This window comes from Molothrus aeneus, chromosome 3 (assembly GCF_037042795.1).
Source record: "Molothrus aeneus isolate 106 chromosome 3, BPBGC_Maene_1.0, whole genome shotgun sequence".
Classification (NCBI taxonomy): domain Eukaryota; kingdom Metazoa; phylum Chordata; class Aves; order Passeriformes; family Icteridae; genus Molothrus; species Molothrus aeneus.
In genome coordinates, this window is record NC_089648.1 from 19,879,231 (window position 1) to 19,904,528 (window position 25,298).

General features: G+C 37.6%; 1 protein-coding gene across 2 annotated transcripts in view; it reads right to left on the reverse strand.

Moving 5' to 3' along the window:
- Positions 1–25,298, reverse strand: part of KCNK2 (potassium two pore domain channel subfamily K member 2) — a 106,868-nt gene that overhangs the window by 38,236 nt on the left and 43,334 nt on the right. For both annotated transcript variants that reach the window (XM_066546428.1, XM_066546429.1), the window contains exon 3: positions 23,037–23,154. In XM_066546428.1, the coding sequence (XP_066402525.1) occupies positions 23,037–23,154 (118 nt within the window). The remainder of the gene's footprint in view (positions 1–23,036; positions 23,155–25,298) is intronic.

The window sequence follows — 25,298 nt, forward strand, 5'->3', positions numbered from 1 at the left end:
AAAATGAAGGCAGAAAAGGAGAAGGAATGGCCTTTGAGGAGTACATATTGGTGTCGTTCAGTATAAAAGTTTTAAGTTTAATGGATGAGGGTTTGATCTAGCTCCTACTTTGAATAAATAGTTCTGCCAATTTGAAATCACAAAAGCCTCCATTTACTTTTTTCCTCTGTCTCTCCTTAAGTGTCAGTACATGTTCTGAAAGCCACAGCTCCCTTTTCATCAAAAGCACAATATCTCTTTGAACTGAAAAACAAGTTAAACATTTTCCTGAATATAAAATAATATTGTTTCTCTTCCCCTAAAACATGAAAGTACATATGGAGATACAGACAGCACAGCAATTATTCAAGCTAAGGACAATAAATCTTAATGACTTTTAAATAGAATCGTCCCTGCACTGAGAAGACACATTAATTAAAGCATACCCTGTGCTCTTTTTCAGTCTTTTAAGGTGGATTTTAAAAGGGAGGTAAGAACAGTAACATTTATATATATTCTAATAAGAAGAGCATTAATAGCATTTTCAGCAGATAGTATATATCGATATTAATTTTTCTATTGTTATTATCATACTCTGATATGTGTTTCAGAAAATAACATCTGCCAATTAGACCCACTGAAGGTCACTACTACTCCATTACTACCAGAATAAGCAAATAGTAGATCAGGCTCATCCTTAATTATTGGGGAAGCTTAATCAACATTTTAGCTACTGTGAATTCCATATAGGGTCAGTTTGGAAAAGAAAATGCATAGAATTTAACATTTCCCAATATATATTTCAGAGAAAAAGACCTATATAGAGAAAGAAATCTGCACTCATTTTCTTTAAATGCATTTGTATTTTCCCTCAGAAGCTATTTGCCAGAAAAAAAAAATAGATGTCATTTTCTCCCTCTAAATATTCCCATTATTTAGGAATATGTGATCCTGAAAATTAAACCAATGTAAGCAAGAATCTATCCTAAAGGGTTTCTAAGAAGTCAAATGCTGCAAATTAGTTTCTTCATTTTTTTTGGCAAATAGCAACAGTTGATTTTGCAGAAGCCTGCTTAACAACTGCAAACAGAGAAAACAATACAATATATACTTCCCCAATATTACTTGCTTTATACTCATCTTGAACAATGAAGTTGGAGTTACTATCTAGTGTCCAAATACGAGAACAAAATTGTCTCCTATTTTAAATATGACTCCTAAATAGAATTAAAATGGAAAGATATTACTCAAAACATTTTGCGACTCCAGCTGTTTTTGCTTATGGGATCTCATTTTCCTCAAGCAGCCAGAATGGCACCTAACTGGTATAACTGGGAAAAGAGTTACTGCTTTAAAAATATCCCACCCAATGCCTACATTAATTTGTTTATGCTGCAGTTGTCTGATTCTACTAGAGAGTATTCATCAAGAGAATACCATAATCCTCAGATTATAAGAATTAATTTTCCAGCGATGAATTAAGATATCAAACTGAAGCCTAAAAATTTCCAGCTCACTTTAACCAGGACTTTTTTGAGGGACCAGAAATATTTGAGAAAGCATTTTGTCAGTTAGTTAGGTATATCTTGCAGCGTAATCTGTTAACACAAAAACGGGGCGGGGCGGGGTGGGAGGGATGTTTGTTGCCATTTTGCTTTTTCAGTATGGCTCTGTGACTCTTGGCAGGAAAAGAGCCATCAAATGAATTATTTATGCTTACACACCAACAGATGGAAGCTAAATGACCAAGCAATATGTGCTGGCAGCCCAGAAAGCCAACCGTATCCTGGGCTGCATCAAAAGAAGTGTGACCAGCACCAGAGTGATCCTCCTGCTCTACTCTGCTCTGGTGAGACCTCACCTAGAGTGCTGCATCCAGCTCAGGGGTCTCCAAAAGGGGGATGTGAAAGTGCTGGTGCAAGACTAAGGAGGCCATGATCAGAGGGCTGGAGCACCTCAAACATGTAAACAGGCTGAGAGAACTAGGAGTGTTCAGCCTGGAGAAGAGAGGGCCTGAGGAGACCTTACAGCACCTTCTGGAACCTAAAGGGGGCTACAAGAAAGCTGAGAGGGACTTTTTACAAGGGCTTGCAGGAATGGGACAAGGGAGGATGGGCTTAAGCTAACAGAGGGCAGGTTTAGATTGGATATTAGGAAGATGATTTTTGCTGTGAGGGTGGTGAGGCACTGGAACAGGTTGTCCAGAGAAGCTGTGGATACCCATCCTTGGAATGTTCAAGGCCAGGGTGGATGGGGCTATGAGCAACCTGGGATAGTGGAACGTGTCCCTGCCCATGGTGGTGGTATCAGAAGGAATCAGATGATCTTTAAGGTCCTTTCCAACCCAGGCCATTCTATGAGTCTATAAATTACATGTCTATTCATATTTCCAAAGTGGGATTCAACAGTGTAAATCTTCTGACTCCTTTCTTTAAGTGATCACGTACAAACATTATGGTGTTTATCATCTCACATTTTAAATTTTGCCACACCAAAATCAAAATATCTTGAGCTTCTCAGCTGGCTACCAAGACATTAATCAAACCCCTACTGCATCCTAGGTATTTAAGTTAGAATAATTTAAGCATTTAAGAATTTAACAAAATTTTCTCCCCAAAATAAAACCGCAAAACTACTGTCCTCTGTATCTGTGGTCCAACATATGCTAGCCCCAGTCAAAAGGATGAATCCCTGGGACCTAAAGGTTTTCCAAAAACCTGTAGTTTCTAAAATCATTCTAAAGTAGTGTTTTTGTATTCAGATCATAACAAAAGAAAGAAAACAAAGAGGATAACATCCCACACTGTAAGAATTATAAATGCATGAATGGCCATAACATTTCTTCCAGAAGGGACTGCTGGTAATTTGGGTTCCTTGATACCTGAACCCTAGAGCACTACATACATTAAAATTATGAACAATCAGACTAGAAATATTTTTTCTAAACAATTCTACTTTAACTTATACATAGTTCTATGATTTAGAAGGATCAATATAGATAAAAAGTTTGGAACCTAAATAGATTCTTAATGAAATACCTACAGATGGAACCTATTATCAAAAGAAATACTATTCTCAAATTCATCCTTCGGGAGAATAAAATGGGTAAGGATGCCTTCTAGAGGAAGGCACGCAGGTAAAGCTGAATGATCCAAAGCTGCCTCTAATTGAAATATCCATTATGAGAACAAGTAGACATAGGACTGGCATACAACCACACTCAGGAAACAGAGAGGACATAAAAAGATTCTACATAATAGTATCATATTCTTTTCATGTCTTCAATTATACTAATGTAGCATCCACACACAAAAATTAATTAGGTGCAACAGATGTGCCTCTCCTTGTTACTTGTGTCAAGAAAATTGCTCCAGAAATTAGCTCAAGCTAAATCAAAGTGTTCCAGAAATACAGTAACTGTAGCTCTTATGAATTCATATTGCTGCATTTATTGAAGCAAACAAGAATTTCCTTCCAAAAAGACACTAAGACTTTGAGCACTCTTGCCCTCTGTATTCACTTATACAGGTTACAAATACATGCACACTATAATGAAAACAGACCAAATCATGAGTCTTCATAAAAAGAGTCAGTCTCCTATCTGTACTGAAAAAAAGGAATAAAATTTAAAGATCAGAATCTTCAATGGTATATAAAACCCTTCAAAAAACCACTAACATGTACTGGACACTGTTCTGAAAGTGAAATTTCAGGTTGCCTGTGCTGATGAGATGCCTCAGAACTTGGACATCACAATATGTTGATGATGAAACACAAACCACCTTCCTTATCTTGAGAAGACTTTTGCCAATTAAAATGTAAATCAGCTACCAGAATAATATAACCATTTTCAAATATCTCTAAAAAAGTAATCTGCCTTTGAGGTTAAATATATTTTCTGGTAAGTATTGACAAAAAAAAAGAAAAAAAAATTAAATTATATATTTATTTCTTTCTAAATAGGCAATGCTTCTTCCAATTCAAGCAAAGAACACAGTGGCCTGAAAATAAGTGTATGCAATTCTAGAGAGGGAGTAACTGGCTCTATATACCAAAATTATTTCCCTGCACATCTTTAAAAAGGCTACTGGATATGACTAAGCCACTTGATGCTACCTCCTCTATCCTGAACAATAGCCTCCAGATGCTCATTTTCATATATCAGTACAACTGGAGGGAAAAAAATATATATCATAACTGTGATGCTGTGATGTCTGCAGTGGAGAAATACTGAGGCCGGAATTGAGCTTTCCATGGAGCACTCTTCAGCTGAAAACTCCATGGTGTGCCTCAGCTGCATGGCTCAGCCCTCTGCTCATAAAGCCTTGGTACACACTACAGAGTCCTAATAAACATCCAGGGCACTGCCAGTCTTCCCTACTGCTTCCCATTGTTAACCATCATTTTGGTCAACTGAGAATCTACAAATTACCACACAATTTAGATTAGGAAATGCAGGTTTCCACATAAAAATATCCCCAAACCCAAAGTTTCCTCTATTCAGTATCTAATCTTTGCACATGGCAGCATTTAGCCAACAAAAAATTAATTTCTTACTTGGCATCAATATTCGTAGATGCAGGCTTGCCTGTAACAATGGTGTAAGACTAGGAGAAACTTTGCTCTCAAACAGCTTTAGAGACAAGGAACTTCAAATCAATTTTTTAGGATGGAACTAAAAGCTACACACTTCTTTAGGCAGCTCATGTTTTCCTTTTACTATCACTCATTTTAAAATCCTACCACTCTCAAGCTGATTCATGAACAAATATCACCCTGCAAAGTTAATGTCATGCATATGAAAAATACAGACCTTGAAACTGAATGTATACCCTGGCCTTTGGATTGTCATGTAAAATTAAGAATATAAATTATAACACAACTTCTTCCTGTAAGAGCTCCCTGATGAACAAAATCAGCTATTCAATATTTCTCCAGGTTCTTTGTGACAAAAAGTAAGCCAGACATGTTGCTAACTCGATTTCTCTTTCTCGGGGAAGCCACGAGTGATGTCCTTCTGCCCCACTGCATTTCTCAGCTGGTACAAAGGCTACATCTGCTCGCTCACTATCCTCTGATGTTACTCCCCACAACTGTTTTTGGCATCAGCTACCAGCTACCCCTGTGCTGCTTGTTATCTTCTATAAAATGGATGAGGAATTGCATCTTTTATAGAAGTGACATGAGATGTCCCAGCTGAAGAGCCTTGAAACCTCAGAACATGAAGAGCAGGAAAAAAAGTCAGTAAACTTTTTTTCACCTACAGTTGCCGATTTAATTTTCTTTCCTTTCTCCCACACTTCTTTCATAACACCCCCTGCAGAGAAGTCTGACAAACTCTTGAACCCCACAGAATTTAGCTCCAAAAAACCTCTCTGACCAAAACCAAGGCCAGGATCCAGGGCTCAGCCAAGGCAGCCAAAGGCATTGACCACCTCAGCAAAGTTGCTAAGACATTCTATTCTAGAAGATGAATATATTTAGTTTTTCTACCAGAGATAAGACCTGCATAAACTAGATCCTGGCTAGGCCTCCCAAGAAGCTTGAAAAATCCCTCAGAGACGTTGCATAACACTTCACTGTTCTCAAAGGGACTGATGACATCCAGTCAAGATCACCGTGCTATCACTCAAACTACAAATCAGAAACTCAAGCTCACCTGTCAGCCAGGAGCTACAGACAAAACTGCAGAGCATGAAGTGCTTTCACCCTCCCACCACTCAGGGAAATAGCAGGGTAAAGAGAAGACCAAAATGTCACCACATCAACACTGCAAGTAACAGGTCAGTATTGGTGCAGCCATTTGGCTGTGAAATCATCTGTCACCCCAGTTCAGACTGGAACTTCAGGTATCAGGGATTTCAAATCAGTCTCTACTTATATATACACCAGCTGAGGGGATAATTTTTGTCTTTACATCCCAGAGACAAATACATTCAAGAGACTTTATACAGCAACTACCAAGGTGTATCAAGTGCATGTAAACTAACACATAAAACGTCATCCAGAACATGATCTTAGGCACAAAATGCATGTAAGAGTGCTCTGATTTTTCACAACTGTTCAGCCTCTCTCCTGTTTGCAGGAGAGCAACCATTTTGAAGAGAAATTTCTGTTTGAACAGAAGCTGTTAACATACACTTATTTGTCTGGAGGTGGCTACAGTAAGTGACCATTAAAAGATAAAGCCATATATTTCTTGGAGAGATGCCAAGATATACATATATTTAAAATACCTTAATGCAAACACATATGTATAAATATATGTTTGTACCTTTAAATATACATTATTTGTGCCATCAGGAAATAAAGAATTTTGTTGTACACAGATTGCATCCTACTGTTCTCCCTATGGCAGAACTGAGCCATATTGTAGCCAGATACCAGAAGTCTTCATATTCTTACATACAAAGACATTTTCTGAAGGTCTTTCACTGTTCCATTTAAGTTGTTCCAATTCCTCATTAGCTCTGAGGAAGCTTTTGGTTGGATTTGAAAAATCCCTCAGAGACATTGCATTGGACTTGAAATCTTTCTACGTGAAAGGACAGATTGTCAGAGAATACTTTAGCAGCATCAAAATAAAATAATGAAAATCTAAAGTATAAACAACAGAAAGCTAGAATGGCATTGATTTGAAGAAATTAAGAATATATATAGCCAAGATACCAAGAAGTAGTTTCAGTAAAAGTACATTTACTCTCGACCCTGGTGGTATTCCCCAGATTGAAGGAAAAAAATGATACTATTTTTTCCAGCCTATTTGAATTAATTTGTATTAATATTCCCAGAGTGCCTCACAGCAAGAACAAAATGTCATGACTACAGAAAGCCTTGAGAAGCATATGTCTTTACCACAGATCAAAACAGGAGAGTGAAAAACTCTGGGGTTAGGCATCACTGAACTCATAAATACTGAATCCAGGTATATTTCCATGCATATGTTGTCTTCTAGCCTCAAAATCATCCCTTTTCCACAGGAGTCCTTCAAGGCTGTGACTCACAGAGAACTCCCTCATGCCTCTCAAACCAGGCATACACACAGATGTTTGTAGGCTCAGGACCCAGAATTTTAACTACACCACATGTCACACAGGCATTATTTTTAAATTTTCATGGTTGGCTATGATTCTATCTGACTCATGTTTAGATTTACTAGCTGCAGGTATCAATACTGTCAGATGTTAAATTTGCTCTTCTCTCTGGAATGTTTAGATTAAAATTCCTCTAGAAATTTCTTTGTGATTTAATATCTAGCTATATTTAATGATAGTGCCAATTCAATGTATTATGTGACAGATTTACTACGAGGCGCTTACCACTGGACCAGCCCAAAAAGTAGGTGATAAAAGTGATAAAATGAAGCATCCCCAGATGGTGGCCCTGCTGTCTCCAGGTTCCCTCCTCATTCAGATGTAGGCTGATGCAGCCTTCCCTGGTAAGGTGGTTCTGTTACTTCTGTGGTCATTTGTCCAGGTAAGCTCAGAGGGGGGGCAGATGGAAAAGGAGACAAGGTGGGTGTAGCTGAACCAACACAAAAATGATGTTATCAAAAGATGGGAAGAGGAGGAAAGAGGCTGGGATAAGCAGCCAACAAAGGATGATGAACACCCATTTGGGCTTCCAGATAACTCAGAGGAACATCCCACTTTTGTACGTGTACCCCCTTTACAATTTTTCCAGAAGCCGTATGCCAGACAGAGGCACAGCACCCCCAGAGACAGAACTCACTTTGCACTACTCTGTGTCCAATGGTCCCTTGTCAATGAAGCATTCACCATCCCAGCTGCTTTCTCGGCTTCCCTTGTTATGAATTTTTGGTGTTAGTTAATAAGCAGATCTCTGTGGGAGCATTTCAGGGAGGGCTGCAGTTGAAGTTTCCATCATCTCTCTGTGTGACTACTTAGCAACACGCTGTTCTAGTGGGCATCTGGCAATCTTTCACGTCTTCCAACAGCTTTCAGTACTTCCTTCCTCTGGCCCATCATTAAACAGGTGCTTTAAGTAGATCACAAAAAATTATCTTTTGGAAAACCTTGAACTCACTGGAAGGGGAGAATGAAGCAGTTCAATCTTTGCTTCCAGTGAATGAACCATCTTACAACTGCAGGAGTTGTGAGAGACAGATGCTACGACATATTTGTCACTTTTCTGAAACACAGCACAGCACATGTCCTCAGCAGACACATGCTGCTCACTGCTGCAAGCACCTCTGCTGGCAGGGAGCACACCATGCCTGGGACTGACAGGCCATTTCCATGGTGGATATCTTTTTATATCCATATCCATGCACATGCATTCGGATGTCTGTCAAACGTAGGGTTTACAGAGCACCACAGTGTAAAGCCTCCCACTCCCACCAACTCATGAGGGGTTGGTTTCTCTAAAAGTCAGATACAAAATTTCTCAATGCTAATGAGAGCTGAATATGGCTCTCATCCTGCCATCGACATCTAATTTCTAGTTCTAGGGGAATGTCTCTGCATTTCTTTGATTCCCACCTCTATTGCTCTCTCAAGGCTGCAGAGCACGAGACAGGACTTGTTCAGCCAGATGGAGCCTGGACAGGGGATATCTCTCAAATGAAGCCAAAGTACTACAAAATATGTTCTTGACTGACAAGTAATTATGAATGCTTCATTACCCATCATATCTCCAAATTAATTTATTCTTAATCTGGTCTCTTCTTTTCAGCAAATTACAGAAAGGATGATTGCTTTTAATTAGTGTCCATGAGTAACCATTCAGAGAAGTATTAGACAATTAATATATAAGTTTGAGGTGCTCTAAATATTAAATATAAACATGGTGGGAGAAAAAAATGAGTAGCACAGATGGGTCTTTACAGTTCCACTGTCAGTTCTGTACTTGCTATTTTTATGATGATGCAGTAGCATGTCATTATGGAAATCTGATTTTAAAAATTAAGTGAGAACAATACATCTTTTAAAATGTTTTGTTGTAAGAGTGGAAGCATAAGCCTCTCAATACCTGCAAGATAGTTAAAATAATTCTTAGGGAGTCCTCTTATTATCAGGATGGTAGAAGAACATAAGTGGGGTAAAATGATAGGAGAGCAAAGTGTCTTTGAGTAGAACATTGGATACAATTAGAAAAACAACAGTATTTTGTATAAATTAGGCCTTCCTCAGCCAAGCCCAAAAAGCTTACTTTTCTTCCAGCTGTTTTGAGTGGCTGTAGTAAAAGATAGTCCTTTTCTACAAATCATACCTCTTCTGACAAAATAATCACCTGTTAGTGAATTCAAGTCATATTACAGCCATTTTTCTCAATCATAATTTGCTATGGTTTTTATCAGTATGTAGCAAGACTTGCTCATAAAAGAACAAATCCCTAAAAAACACATTCTTCCAAACTCTTAATACATCACAGAGTAATAGTGATCTTACCCTACTGCAATCTACTCCTGCATGCAACCATTCCCACACTTATGAACTACCTCCACTGGACTCGTCTGAGAAGTCTTTTAATTTTATAGATAATATAAAAAATTAATTTTAAATTAATGTTTTAAATTACCAATTTCTTTCCTGCCCATCTCTCCTTCACATTGTTGCCATTGATCTCCAAAGGTGTTTTAATCTCTGTAAATCTCTCTGTATAGGATTGAATATTCTCCATATTAAATTATCATGCAAGTTCATCAAGCTCACTACCACTGGGGCAACTGCCAGGGCTGGTTAACCTGAAGGGTGGCAGAATACAACATAAAATACAGAGCACAATCCTTGGTTTCTGCAGCATACTGATGATCTTTTAGACAAAAAAAAAAAAAACCTCTTCTGCACCAAGCTCCAGAGAAACTGACAGTGTGCACTTGGACATAAAAGCAATTCAGCTTTCTCACCATAGCAGTGGGGTACTCTATGCAAACATTGCTCCCTCCTAAAATAATTCAAAGAAAAGTAAAATAAAGAAGAAAAAGTTGATATCTTACCCTGTACACTAACCCAAAACCAGCAGGGATGCCAGCATTTTTTTCCTGAGACCTACCAAAACCACTCTGCAACTTCAGAGTTACCTGCAAATCCATGTGTTTAACAAGACACTAGCAATAAAATCTTTAATTCTTGCATTTCTGTATCTTCCCTCCCATTTGACAATTATCTTGATCTTAATATTCTACTTGCAGCAATTGCTCAGTTATAACATGTGTGCACTTCTGATAGCACTGACTCATTTCTTCTCTAATTACTGCTGCAGAACCACACTGGCTACTGCTCCTTACCCTAGTCATAGCTACAGCACAGCTTGAAAATTGTAAGATAAAACCACAGACCAAAAAGTACCAAATAATAACCTCTCCAAGTCTTCACTGACCTAGAGTGGACAAAGGGTCTATGGGTTTAGCTGAACAATCAAATCTACTGTTCATATTTGTCTGTATATGTGAAAATTCTGAACAATTTAACAATGACTAATTAGCAGTCAAAAGTTCAGACAAGAGCATGAAATGCTCTCAAGTACAGATTTGAAAGCTATTGACTAAAGTGAAAAATATATTCATCAGAAGTCATTACAAATTTATAGAAGGCTCTTCACACAGATGATCTACAAACCATCTCATAGCAAAATAAGGCATTTTAGGCAAGTGCAAACCTAAATTACATTTTTATGTAGCCTAAGAAAACATCACTTCAGGACTCAGATGAAGCTCAATAAATCCCATAAGGAGACAAAAATTAAAAATTTCTCAGTCTGGATGATCTATAATGGAGCAGTGAATCAGATAATGGATTCCTGTTCTGGTAAGAACATTTTTTTCTGGCCAGTTTTTAACTAGACAGTAGACAGATATATGGTCAGAGAAGTTCTTTCTCAGGCTGTTGAATTTCACTTTCCAATTGTGCTGTTCAAAGCATGGAGCAAAGTTGACAGTCCCCAGTACATGTTCTTCATATCTACCATCTTTTCTTCCAACAGGGAAAAACCAGAGCAAGACAGAGAGAAAAAAGTTTCTTGGCCTTCACAAGGCTCACTGCCACAACTCTTAGTGCCTAACACATGCCAGACTCCAGGAGATGTATTTTCATGCACCCATTTCTCCAAGCAGCAACCATGGCTGTTCAACAAGCTGAAATGCTGGGCTTTTTGCAAGTAATCTGTGCTTTTCTGACCAGAGGCAATTTATCAATCTGTGGTGCAATAAATGCATGAATTGGTATCTGCAGGCCAGTCTGAAGAGAAGAAACAGTTTAAACCAGCAATGATGCTGGCAGATTTCTAAAAGCATTTGATGATATCAGCATTGAATGATTTCAGCATATTCCAGTCAAGAACTGGAACAGGCTACCCAGGGGAATTACTGTCCCTGGAAGTGTTTAAAAAACACATAAATGTGGCACTTGAGGACATGGTTTAGTTGGTTAACAGTTGAACTACATTTCTTCCAACCTTAACTGCTCTATAATTATATGATTCTATATTTATGTCCAAACCTAAGACTATATTCAGACTGCCAACAGAACTTTAGAGTCGGTGCCAAAAATGTATAATCAAAGACCTTTTTAAGCAATTAAAATAAATGGAATTCTTGCCTATAGAGGATGTTACCTACTTGAAAATTGAAATGAGAAGCTTTAATAGCCCCTGACATTACTTTATCTTATTTAACTAAAAGATTATAGTGTAAGAATGAAAGATTTGCCACTACATTAGAAAAAAATTTCCAGTCTTTTTAAGTTAGTTTGTTGTGGATTTTTTAAAATAGTATTCAAATATCACAAAAATAGATTATGTAAATTAAAAGTAGTATAGCTCCTTGATCTGAGAAAATTTTGATGCCAAACTACTTTTTTGTAGAGCTAGGAGATAAAAATTAGCAGTTGTAACTGTAAAATCCAAGATACCTCTCTAACATGTCATCAGTTAAACTAAGCAATACAGACACTTGGGATGCTTGGCTCTGTTGTTACCTTTATGACCCAAAATAATTGCTTCCAAGAGTTTGTTATCAAAATAGGCAAGACAGAAAACAACAGCACAGAGACCAGCACAGCAGATGGCAAGCACCATGCATCACACAGCAAGAAAACCTCAAGGACCTGCGAGCCAAAGTCATCCATCCATCCATGATTTCCCTAGAAGAGTTTGGTGCCACACTCTCCAAAGAATTCAGCTAACCTGATCAAGTCCTCACTGACACATGATCCAATAACATGATTTCAGAATCAAAGTCTGCAAAATTCACAGGTGAATGAATAATCCTAACTATGGCTAATGAGGGTGGTTGAGAAGTTTAAAAAGACAACTAAAATATTCTGAATTTGGAAAAGTAGAAAAGAGGAGAATTTCCTTCCTATGCAGCCTCTTCAGGCAGAAGTTTTCTCAGGTTGACAAAATGCTAACAAATACTAAAACCAACATGATCCTTCAAGTATCTATCTTTACCAAAAAGAAAAATCCTTCCTGAACTAAAATAAACTCCACAACTAATGCCAGTGACAGATGATTTTATTTGTTAGGCCCACAAGTAGCAAGTGCTGTCTATCGATTCTGGAGAGGTATTTAATTCAGATTATAAGCCTGGAGGAAGGAAATGAGATGTAAAATCTGTACAGCAACATGGGATGACAGCAAGGAAGCAATTATTCAGAAGTCACAGTTGGAGCCTGGCTATCAGAACCAAGGAAGAGATGAGCCAACATATTGAGTTATTCTTTTTGGTTACAACCTCAGAAATCCTCACAACATTCTAGCAGGTACAAAACACCACCAGTGTTTTCCAATCAGATCATCTTTAATCAGATAACAGGTTTAAAACTGGATACTAGAACTTAAAACACACAATTTGTAAAGAATACCAAGGTCTGTGGAATGGAAACAATGCTTACATTCAAAGCATTAAATTTTACCTCAGCATAGCTGGATTTTGTAAAGCATTTAATTTTTCAAGATTGCAGTTCTTTTTCCTGCTAAATACTTTCATTATTATCCCTCTAAATATTAGTGATACTCCCATACCCACGGCATCTGAGCATATTTAATTACTGATTTCAGATAGACAAATGGTTTTGAGTAAGGATCCCTGCAGGTAAGGTAGGCTAACTGAAAACATGAACAAATTTCTGTCCAGGGAGACTTGAACTTACACAGTTTGTGTTGTTGCTATGAAGCAACCACAGCAAAGATGTCCAAATGAAGTAGTGCTTTGTCTTTAATTCACTTGACTTTCTCCCTGCTCTGGTTACTGGTTCAGCAAAACTCATCAGAATCCCACACAAGCGCAGGAAAGGGAGGAAATCACACCTCCAGTGAAGCCATGAAGGAGCAACAATCTGCAGATTTGTCCCCACAGAACCAAAAATCGAAACATTTAAGCTACTAATTTCTTACAAAGCATTTCTAACTGCATTTTAAAAAAACCCAACCAAACAAAAACAAATTTAAAAAACACCTCAGAAACTGTCTCACCTAGAAGAGGATGATTTTCACAAAGTACATTATCTAGAAGGACAAAGATGTTGTTCTCCCCAATCCTGCTGTGCAAGCCCAGACTAAAATTTTAACCAGTAATACTCAATATAAGAACACCTTGAGCAAGAGAATAACTCATCATATGTTTTACAGTCTAATAGCTGTACTACCACACAATTTATTTGCTTTTAGCTGGTATGGAGTAGACAATTATCCTCCCTCTAGCTTACACCGCATTTTTTCACACCTGGAACAGCATCTATACATTGGTAAAACTCAGCATGACCAGAAGGTATGTAAGCACATACAGGACTTTTCTACACCATCACCTAAATTATGCATCCCTCAAGTCTTCCTTGCTACCTAGCTTACTTTTAATTTGCAATTAACATGCCTTCTGTAACCATCTGCTTCTGCCAAATGAAAAATTGGAGTCATCAGACTGTAATGTTATACTGAACAATTATATTTGCACTAGCAGTTCAAATCAGATAAATCAAAATGTATCAATTTTTATCCTCTTGATCTTCTGATATATCTACATATACAATGCTCGTTGCTGTAGAAATCAACTTTTACTCTTGAAAAATATGGATTTTTAACACACACTGAGATGCAAACTACAACTTTGCTTGCAGTCATACCAACTCATACAGCTCTTGCAAAAAGATCACACCAGAGGGGGAGATTCTCCAAAGCACAAGAGAATTCAACACAGACAAAAATCACTTAAAAAATGTTAATGGGTTTTGTTAATTTTCCCTTTGCCTGTATTTCTGCCCAGCTTCCCTTCTTGTTTTCACGGGGTTTTTTTAATGGAATCAAGCTGCTGGCAGTAATGAGAAATCTATAAAGTATAGAGAGCTCTCATTGTATAAAAAGGAAACACTTTCATGAAATGCTAATGGATATTCCCATTTGCTGTAGTGATACTTGAATGATATTTTACTCCATAATGCTGTTGGCACAAGGCAGCAGATTTTATACTAGTGGCAGTTCAAGAAATCTTTAAGGTCTTTTACACTATCAGTACTACATCCTTTCTATATTCTTAGGAGGGGGGGAAAAAAGATTATCTTTCTGAATCATTGAAATAGAATCAGCTGGTAACGCTGACCACCTGTTGGGAATGGTACAGCCAAGTTTGCATGAAAACATTTGGGTGAATATGGGTTAAAGGGTCTACCTAGCCCTTCCTTAAGCACATCTTAGCTCTTCAATTCAGCACACCACTGGAATATCCAGGCCCAGCTATGCCCCATGAGCACCAGTACCTACCCTGCTGTGACCAGCCAGAATGCCAAGGCACATTCCTGGCACTTGGGAATTGCACAGGTGATGTGTACATCAACCAAAGCCTCAACACAACACAAGCAACCTTCTTCAGATCTTAATTCCCAGGGAGATAAACCACCTCATCCTACACTCAGATTAACACAATAGACAAACAGAGTATGATTTATATTAGGCAGGTACTCACCCAGTATAAAATGCACATGCAATTCAGCCACATCTGCAAAAATTGCTCAACAGTCAGAACCATGCTAGAAGTACCTAAAAAGTGTCTACTTTCTATGGTGATCAGTAGGCAGAAATTCCAGCTGATACTGAACTTTGCTTTCAGGACAACTTACATACCCCCATGCTAGTCTTTTATCGTGACTTCCCACCCAAAAAAAAAAACCCCCAACAACAAAAAAACCAACAAACCAAAAAAAAACTAACAAATCTGTGATGGATTACATCTGCCTTTCCCTCTTTAAAAGCCACTTCTGCTTAGCAGCTCAACTACACAAACTGGAAACAGCTGAGAATGAAGCAGCACATAAAGATAAACATCTTAACATGGTCAAAACTTACCAATAGACCATCCTGCAGGGGATACACACTGTGAACAGGTGCTTTTATTTTGGCCTCTAAACCTTACCCACTCAGTGACCCTGATGTAGAGTCAAAGCACAAAACATTCTGGCTTTTTCAGTGTTTTCCAAAATCCTGTGCCACTGTTTGCTTATAGGATTTGAGATTCTCATGGTCAGTTGCACCACTCCTTATACAATTACAAAAAGAAACAAAAAGGGAGCAGGAAATAATGCCATTCATCCTAGCATTCTGCACACAGTGTAACCCTACTTGGCAAATCTTCCTTGCATCCTTTCCTTCATTGATAGCAACAAGCTTTTGTAGCCTGGGAATGGAAATGGACATGATCAGGAGGCTCAGAAACCCTTTTCTAATCAGCCAGTGATGAGAAATCTGAATAAAGGAAACAAAATTCAATTTCATTAGCACACTGGAATTAACAGAGCAAGCTGTGAAAACTTCACTGCTCATTTGCAGTGTGAACTGAGGATTGTCACAACTGACAAATTGACATTTTCACTCCACAACTTGAAGTTCTAAGCAGAACTGCTTTAAGCATAGCCTGCTGTTTAGGAAATTACCAAAGGCTATGGAGCGATGGAAAGCTGCAAACCTGGAAATTTATTTTAACACAAGTATTTTCAGGTTTTGAGGGAAAAAAAAAGAAGATAAAAGCTCAAAAAGTGCAAGTACATCAAACTGCAAAAATGGTATGTCTGCCTTCTTGCTTGGCAAGATCCAGCAATAAATAGACACCACACCAAAACAAAACTGTCAGTGCTGCCTAGCAGGAAGCTTATCAAAGACATTTAAAAGGCTTTTTATGAAAAACTTATTTTAATGAAGTCACAACAGTGTAGAAGAACATTCCAGGTGGTCAGAAAAAATATTCCAGAACAAAAATGTAGTCAGAAACTCAGTGTTACAAGCAAAGAAAGTAGTTAGCAGAGCTCTGAATCTAAATTCTGAAGGAATAAAAATTTGTAAAGAGAAAGATCAGGTCAACAAATAAATGAAATATCACTGATGCAACCACCTTCCCTAAAGACAGCACCCCTTCATACAATCCATTGCCAAATTTCTTGTCCTGAATTCATTACTTAGCAGATAAAAAAACCTCCCTTGTACATTCACAACTAAAAGGCTACATCACCCTAACCTGTTCTAATGTAGCTGATAACTTAAAGTAACAATATCACCAGAAATATCAGACCCTGAATATGGCCCACAGAGCATGCAAGTGCTTGCAATTTACCATATGCCTGCACATCAGATTCCTATGTATCAAAACAGAGCTGGGGGGGGGGGGGGAATCACTTCTCTGTATAATTAAAGCTGTGTGTCATTCCATAAACTTGCACTTTGTCAATTTCAGAGCTACCCTTGGCGATTTTGAGTATTTTCTTAGTCCCAGTCATTTTGGTCAGTGAGGCTCAATTTGTTTTCTGTGATTTGCTCATTCAATTTAATTCAATTTTTCTGATATACAAGCCCTCAATGTCTCTAACTGAGCTCTTCATCTAATATAATTTCCTTTCAGCTCTTCAACATCATCCTTTCTCCACCACTGTCCCAGGTTCCCTAGCTCTCAGCAGTCTTATCCTAATTATTGCTCCTGTATCTTGTACAGCCAACGTATTATTTCTTTGGCATTCAAGTCAGATAAGCCCTCTTTCCCACTGCCTGAGCAAATGCAGGAGAAAATTGAGGGCATAGTGGTAATACACTTTCAACTCACTCTTCCTGGGAGAAATAATTACAGAGGAAATCTTGTTTAGTCACTACTGCCCTGGGAGAGAGTATGCTCAGTTCAGATGAAATATTTGGAGGATTGTATTCCCAAATCCTAACAGGTCTCTCCAGAGCACAATTGAAGCACTATTTGTCAACAGCCAATAACTGGGTCAAATTCAGACACTTCTTCAAAAGTGCAACAAAAGAAGCAAAGGAAATAAATTAGAATGGAGCAAAGAGAGACTAAAACCCTAATTTAGTTCCAACAACTATTAAGGACAGCAGCACCGGGACGGGAAGGTAAGCACAACACTAACCTGGAGGAAAGAATGAGCTCTGAAGAGATCTCAGGGGGATTTTTTTAAACCTAAAAATTCTTTCTGTTGACATCTTATCAGATGAGATATACATGTTTAACACACTTTGAGAGTCAATGTGGCTCTCAGGAGAGCAGCAGGAGTTTTCAATGGAGTCCTCTGCAGAGCAAGAGAGGGAAGGAGCATTTCCACTTCATTCCCCAGTGACCTCTGTAGCATGTCTCTTACTACTGCATTTTCACAGACCATAAATTTTAACCACTTTTTTTTCTGCACTGCTCTGCAGTTGGTCTTATCAGCTGGTTATACTCAGCCTTGCCACACACAAACTCCTGCAAGAAGCTCTATGAAGCCTTGACCTGTGCAGCCAGGCTATCAGTAGAGGCTGAGATCCTTGCTCTTGCCTTGATGAAGATTATTTCTAGTAGAGGAGCCCGGAAAGTATCAGGCCTTGGAAGCCCTATACTCAAATGTCCACCAAGAGTTAAGTTTATTTAAGTAATGGACACAAATGCAGATTTAATTGCTGATAAGATGGAGAAAAGTCACATATAGGAATATTTTTCAGGCAAATGTATTTATGTTTTTTAATTTCAGGAGTTTTTCTCCAACCCCCTCCTCAATTACCTCAGCATTTGCACTTCACTTTCTTTTGCTTGCTTCTTCTCTCTTCCCTTACAATTACATTAACAGAAATTCAAGTATTTACATTCTGATAAGCTGCAATCTTGTAAAATGAAGCTTTTATGCTCATCCTCAAAATCCTTGTTTCTTCTTTGGTGGCACAAACAAATAAAAAAAGTAACATGTTCTAAGATAAGCATGTGATGTTTCTTATTTTTCTGAACTAGGAGAACAAATTTTTCAATGTCATTTGCACATTTTTAGCTTTCTGATTATCTGACATAATAGGTAACACATCTCATTATGAACAATATTTGTCTTTTTGTAACGTCAAAAGTGTTTTGTATATTTTAGTTGTCAGAACATTATTCTGTTACCTTGTATTTCAAAAATGCAGTGGAATGGTGCCAGAAGGGACAGTTTAGCAGCAGGATTTTATTATTGTTTCAAATCAAAAAGCAATGTAATACGACTTTCTAAAATACCCTGCCTTCACAAGCAAATCTTTTGTCCAGCCAGTGGGAAAATGACAGAAGGAATGGTTCCTTAAAGTGAAATTGCATTTGAAGCTACATAACTAATTGCAGCTTTAAAAATGACAAATCAGGTTGAAATTTCTAGTCAAAAACATAAATCTATTTTTCAGTATCTTAGCTGCTTGCTATTCACATCGGTTCCCTAAAATGTAAATATTTACAAATTTATTTTCTTTTTCTATTTCTTTTTGTGGTTTCTTTTGGTTTGTTTGTTTTTGGGTTTGGTGGGGGTTTTTTGGGTTTTTTTTTGGTTTTGCTTTTTGGGGTTTTTTTTTGTATTCACATTCTTTCGCACACAAAAGTGTTGTTACACTTTTGGACCCCAAAACCCCATATTCCCATAGCTAAATTCATGAACCTAAATTAAAGACATTAGTCATTAGTAAACTTCTCAAGAGGTTCAGTTTCTTCAGTTTTCATGTTCAGTGAACATGAGATGTTGGGTTCAAAGTCAAGGACTGGTGGCAGCGAAAGTTGCCAGGACATTTGAAAAGGACAAGAAGAAATGATGTGTTCTTCCTTTTTGGATTTGTTGGACCCAGTTTTTGGCAACTGTTGGATTTGGACATCCATGGAGCTGTGATGCATCCTTGAGTGCTAAGGCTCTGTTTGAAAGATGCACTCCAGCAAGGCACTAACGGAGCTCTGTTTGGAAGGATGCACTCTGGCAAACCACAGCTGCCAGCGAGGCTGCTGGCACTGCCACCGTGCTCTCAACTGCCATCCAAGGCACTCCATCTTCCAGGAGCCTGAATGAACACTCTTCCCATATGCCTACCTTGCAGTGCTTGAAAAAATCATGACTGGAATAAGGTTGTCTGGAATAAGAGTGGAAATAACGCAGCTCTTTTAGTTGAAGATCCATAGCAGGCTAGCAGAGGTTTCGCCATGTAGTTTCTTGTATTACAGAGGACACTGCATTTTTCATGTGCTGAGACACCAGACATTTGGGAAAACAACTTTCTGAGCTCAAGGCCTTGGCATGTCTTCTTTGTTTTTTCATTGTACTGGACACAGGTCTCAAGCTTCAAAATGACAGGTCTGCTTTTTTACCCTGCTACCAATATAAAACTTTCCCCGGCACCAAAACATAAATCTGGGGGAAATTGGGGTGTGTACAGTTTGTGTCTGTATGCCCATCTCTAAGTTCAGCTACCTATTGAAGGAAATGAACCAGAGGTTACAAACCATGCACAGTACCAGCAATGAACTCAGACTGAAAAGACAGGCAAAAAAAAAAAAAAGCATACAGGTTATTTTCCCTTCCTCCTCAGCACTATCTCCAGCTTTATGATTAAGTTACCATTTTTCTTGCTTTTCTCCCCAGCCCTCTTTTTTCTTTTCTTTGGTCATGTGGTCTTGGAGAAGGACTGACTGGGTAATGACATTTTCAGGTAGACAAAAAGAGGTTCTTTTGTACTTTGCAGCATGCACAGTATCCCAGGGAACAATGCAACAATATTTTTCATAGATAATTTCATATTCCTATTTACCTCTGTTACCCTTTTCCCTCTAAGAGACTGTCTGAAACCATTCCATATGCACAGACTAATAATCATGCAATTTCACATCTCTTTGTTGAGATGAGGTATATTTGCTCTGGAAACATATTCACAAGCAAAAACACCTTACTAAGCCAGCCAAAGCTACAACCCTTCCCGAAACAAGTTCTGTGCTGTATCACAGCAGTAAATGCAAAGCTAAAACCAAGGACCTGTTCTAAAGAAAGCCTTGTGAAACTGTTTGATTATGATTCTTAACTAAATCCACTTTTTAGAAGAGATCTAGTAGCAGTATCACATCCTATTCTATTCAACCTGATTTTGCTAATTTTATATTAGGCACTGTAACATTTATTGAGTTACATGAAGGATTATAATAGATTTCAAAAAATGCTACATAAATATTAAGCCACGTTTTCTGAAGTGTTGCTCTGTTTGTGTGAGTTGGCTTTGGAACTCTAGAGACATAATGGAACCTTTCAGAAACATACAGCAGATCCAGAAGATGGTTCTAGTCTGCTCCAGCAGCCACAGATAGCCAATATTTTTCATGTCAGTGTTCACTACAGGGATACAACAAGAACAGTAACTGCAAAGCAGTTATTTATTGCTTAGGCAGATGCTAAAGGCTTTATTTATTATCCTCTCCTCAGAAACCAAATATTTGTGGGATGCAAGTGCTACTGCCAGTAAGAAAAGGCTTTGCTTTCATTAAAGGAAGGTTTGAGAAATTCTATTCATAGACTACTGGTTCCATTTGAATGTCTTACATTCTTACATATCACCAGGAAGAGTGTGGGCTAAGTGATATGGTAAAATTAATAGTAATACGTGGTGTGGAAAGCTGCAAAATCTGCTGCAACAGAACCTGCTGGAAAGCCATCATTGTCTCTAAATGCTAGTAATCATTTTTCTCATCTGCAAGTACTTCTTAAGGTATACAGACAAAAGGATGTAATATTTACACATTTTATTCATATTTATCAAATGTCTTTTACAAATTATTTCTGTAAAGTTATTCTATGTAAATTCTATGAATTTACAAAGACCTGTCTTTGTCCACAGAGAATATCTGTAGTGTTTATCTGAAACCTATGGCAGCTCTCTGGAGATGCTCATAAACCATGTTTTGACTCTCTTGAGAAATCAAGTTACTATTACCATATGCCCTCTAGCTGGAAGGAATGCCTTCATTTTCAAAAAGTTACTCACATACTCAAAGGTACTGTTCTGAACACAAAATCACTTGCTGGCACATAATAATCCAAAGATTAAGGGAAAGCACACCCAGCTGCTCTGCTCACCACCCTTTTCCCAGGTAATTCACTTGTCCAAGCGCTTTTCACCCAAGCACCACCTTCTGTCACGCCACAAGCCCTGTGAGCCAGGGTGAGGTGGGTCACAGCATTCAGACAACACCAATACACTACAGATTCCATATAATCTTGCTTCCCTTGGATCCCGAGAAAAGCTCAAAAGTGCAACTGGCTGGGAGCTTCCCACCAGAAAGGGTTCCTGATGAAAGAAACCCAGCCACTCCAAAGCCAAAATATTTGATGGGAGACTTTTTCCCCCCATTTTTTTTTCTCAGGCTGCTATCACAAAACTTGAAACAAGTATTTACTGTTGCCCAGTTTGACCTGCTTCTGACAACTCTGGTCTGCAGAAACGACCTGAAATATTAATTTTCAAATGTATTTCCTATTGGGTTATCTTTTCTCTTGGGAACAGTGGATCACAGGCCTGGATGCCTTTGCAGATCTCTGCTCTCTTCCAAGCTGGACTTACACATGGCTTGGTAGAATCAGGTCAGTAAATTAAATCAGAAAACATTTTGATTTAGAGAAGCCTTAGTTTTACTTAGAAAAAAAGATGGTGAGACAAAATGTTCCACTGCTTTAAAATCATTTTTGAACTTTTAATTCCTTGAACACCTTTCATATGTTAAATTTTATCCTAATTAGGAAGTAAAACAACTACTCTGCATTTTCTATAGGACCAGGGATGTTCACATAAGTTAAACATAAAGTTTAGTGCCCAAAGAGGATAACATAAGACTGATCATAAACCTATCCTTTTAAAGTTCTTATTCTTTTTGGTTACATCCTTTAATTTTAATTAGATTTTTCAGTACTTGATGGTTTTTATCACCATGAGGAGGTACTACTGTAAAATCAGTAAATTTGCTGCAAATCAAGGATGTAAGAATTTCTCTGGTTTCACTAAACCTGTGTTTCAGTTACTCTAGATGTGGAAAAATATCACATAGGCACAATATTCATACAAATAAATGTAGACATGATGTTTATACTCAAACACACAAAAAATATGGTATTGATGCACTTCTAAATAAAGAAAGAAAAAAGGTCCAGACAACACTTGAAAAGAACATCCTCTTCCACCACAATATGCATATAAATATTATGTAGTGATAATTATTGTGAAGATGCTACAATTCCTTATATATTACTCTCGATTTTTTTCTCATTATTTCATCTCCAAATTTCCATCTACCTTTGTGAATACCCTTTTGTGAGCTATGAGCTACATTAATTTTTTTAACTCCATACCATGTGAACAATAATCAAAGGGAAGAAACTGAGATACCAAACACTGTTTTTTTTACACCTGCTCAGAGGGACAGTGACTCTTTCAGAATTTAGATAAAATAAAAACATCAAATGGGAGAACACAGGCTTTTAATTCCATCCATCTCAGTCATGGTTTAATGCACATGTGCTTTAAATCATGCCCTATTTAACACTTGTGACTGTACAGTTGACCAAATTTTCCCCAGAAAATATTTCCACAACCTCTCTCAGTTATTTGAGAGAAATGTACAGCAACATTTTTTTTTTCTACAGAAAAATCACTCAGCTAGGGCTCCTTTACAGACAGCTATTATTTCTGCCCCTGCAGCTAGAAAATAACTCTCTACTTAAAACAGAAGATTTGGAAGATTTACCATTAACAGATACATGCACACACTGGAAATCAAGAGTTTCAGCTCATTGAATATAAAAAGATAAAAAGCTATGTCCTACCTATGGTGGTAATAACAGTGCCAGCAAAGAAGAAGGAACTTCCCAAGTCCCAGTGACTGTTCTGAGCAGATGTGTTTCCTAAAGGTATGATTCCTGCATTTATTGCTGCCACTACTTGCTGCAAGTTTAAAAAGATTTTGTCAATATTGATGAAACAATTGTATTCATATGTATACATATATTATACAATAAATTGATTAAATAATTTATTTGATGCAAGCACTAAATCAGAAAAGGATCTGTGTTGCTTTACTTGAGCTTTTTTCACTCCGTCAGGCTACAATTTATTCTTCAACAACCACCTCAGGCAATTCAGAAGAGCTGTAAAGTCCAGACCATTGGGGAGAATGCAAAATCTGTGATATTTATATCTTAGTTAGAAGACAAACACAATTATTTTTACTGCTGTAACTATTTGGTGAAGAAAAACATGCATTAGACAAAATTTATGATGAGAGTTTCCCACAATGTTCCTGTGTTGTGTTAGGCAAGCAAATGGACTTCTTAAAAACAGTCATTTTAAAACACCAAGAAAAAAATGCCCATGCATTGTTCTGTATCAAATTAATTCCAAAGAACGAAACACTCTTATAAAACAGACATTTCAATAATTAAAGCAATTACATATACAATTATAAAACTTTCACTATAGCAGCAAAAATTCAGTCAAATATCAAACATGTATCTCTATACAACTATATATTTCAGAAATGTTGTTCTTGAAAAATTCAGTCCTAGCAAATAAAATCAACAAGCTTGCCACAAGTGACATCTTCATAGTCTCAAGAAATTGGACTTTTCTTCTTTCAGCAGTATCAGCTACTGTGAATTCTTATTACAAAATGTATTCCTGTTTTGTTATATCACAATTGCAGATATATACTGGTATTTGAGTTAAAGAAAAAGTATTTTTAAACTTGTGATCAATATTTTTAAAAGTATAAGTTTTCATTTAATTCTCAAACTTTAAAACAGGATTTATTTCTAATTATGATACTTGTGATAATTGGTGTCTAACAAAAGAAAAACAGAGGAAGCAATACCACAAAGTGAAAATGAGCATTTCAACCGACTAGTAGTTCCTGCTTGGCAAGATTTACAACAATAATTAGGTACATAAATATATTCAGTGATAGGAAAGACCAGAGCCATCTTCCCTTTAGGCAGTCTGTTGCAGAGGAAAAGTGTTGTACAGTAGCAAGAATTTTTTTCAGTTCCAAAATACATTGATTATTTGGAAATTAAAATATTTCTGCTACTCAACTGTCCCCACAGAAGTCACTTGGTCTGGACAGAGATTATGAAGTAACAATGTGGGATTAACCAGGACATCTATTTTTATTATGGAACTTAAATCCAACATGAAATCCAGCTTAAATCCAACATTTCCAGTCTGCCACTTTCAAAGCTCAGATGCACAAAAGGAACCATTCTGATCCCACTGCTGCACCTCTGCAGCCACAGGATCTTCCTGCCAAACCTAAACCATTTCCACCATCCAGGGTTGTCAAAAGAAAACCAGCTGGGGTATCTTTAGACAAACTTTTAACTTATTTTTTTAAACTTTTCTTTTTTAAATAACACAGAGACAGACACCAAAGAAGTGGAATTTTCAGTCTTACTGAGGAAGGAGTAAGGATGGGGAAAGTGAGGGGAATGAGAGTTTAATTTTCCTTTCTTCTGGAAGGATAAATCTTCTACATTATACATGATGTCCATCTTGGCAGGAGCAAATACAGCAGCACTGATACTGACAGGTGTTTCCATCTGTGTAGGAAGGGACACACCAGACTAAGAGGCATGTGAAAACCACCAGTTGAATTGATTTTATAATTTACACAACACAGATATTCCTTTAATTTACAAGGAAGTGGGAATCAGCGTGCTGTGTTATACAGGGCTCACCAAGTGCTGTTACATTTCAGGGCACTAAGAGCTGCCATCACAAATCCTGGTATCTGCACATGGGACCACACTCCAGTGGGGACATTCTATGATATAGCACTGGATCAATGCAATTTTTGGAACCATTCTTGTTTCATTACAATTTCTTGTACTGGATGAAGGTGCTCCCAGAGCAATGCACCTGTTCAGACAGTCCAGCAAGACCAAGTTTTATACAAATCCAGATATAAAATGGATTTGTAAAATTCAGATTGTTCAGACAGTCCAGCAAGATCAAGTTTTATACAAATCCAGATATAAAATGGATTTGTAAAATTCAGGGCTTTTACCATCACTGTACATTTTTGAAGCCCTATG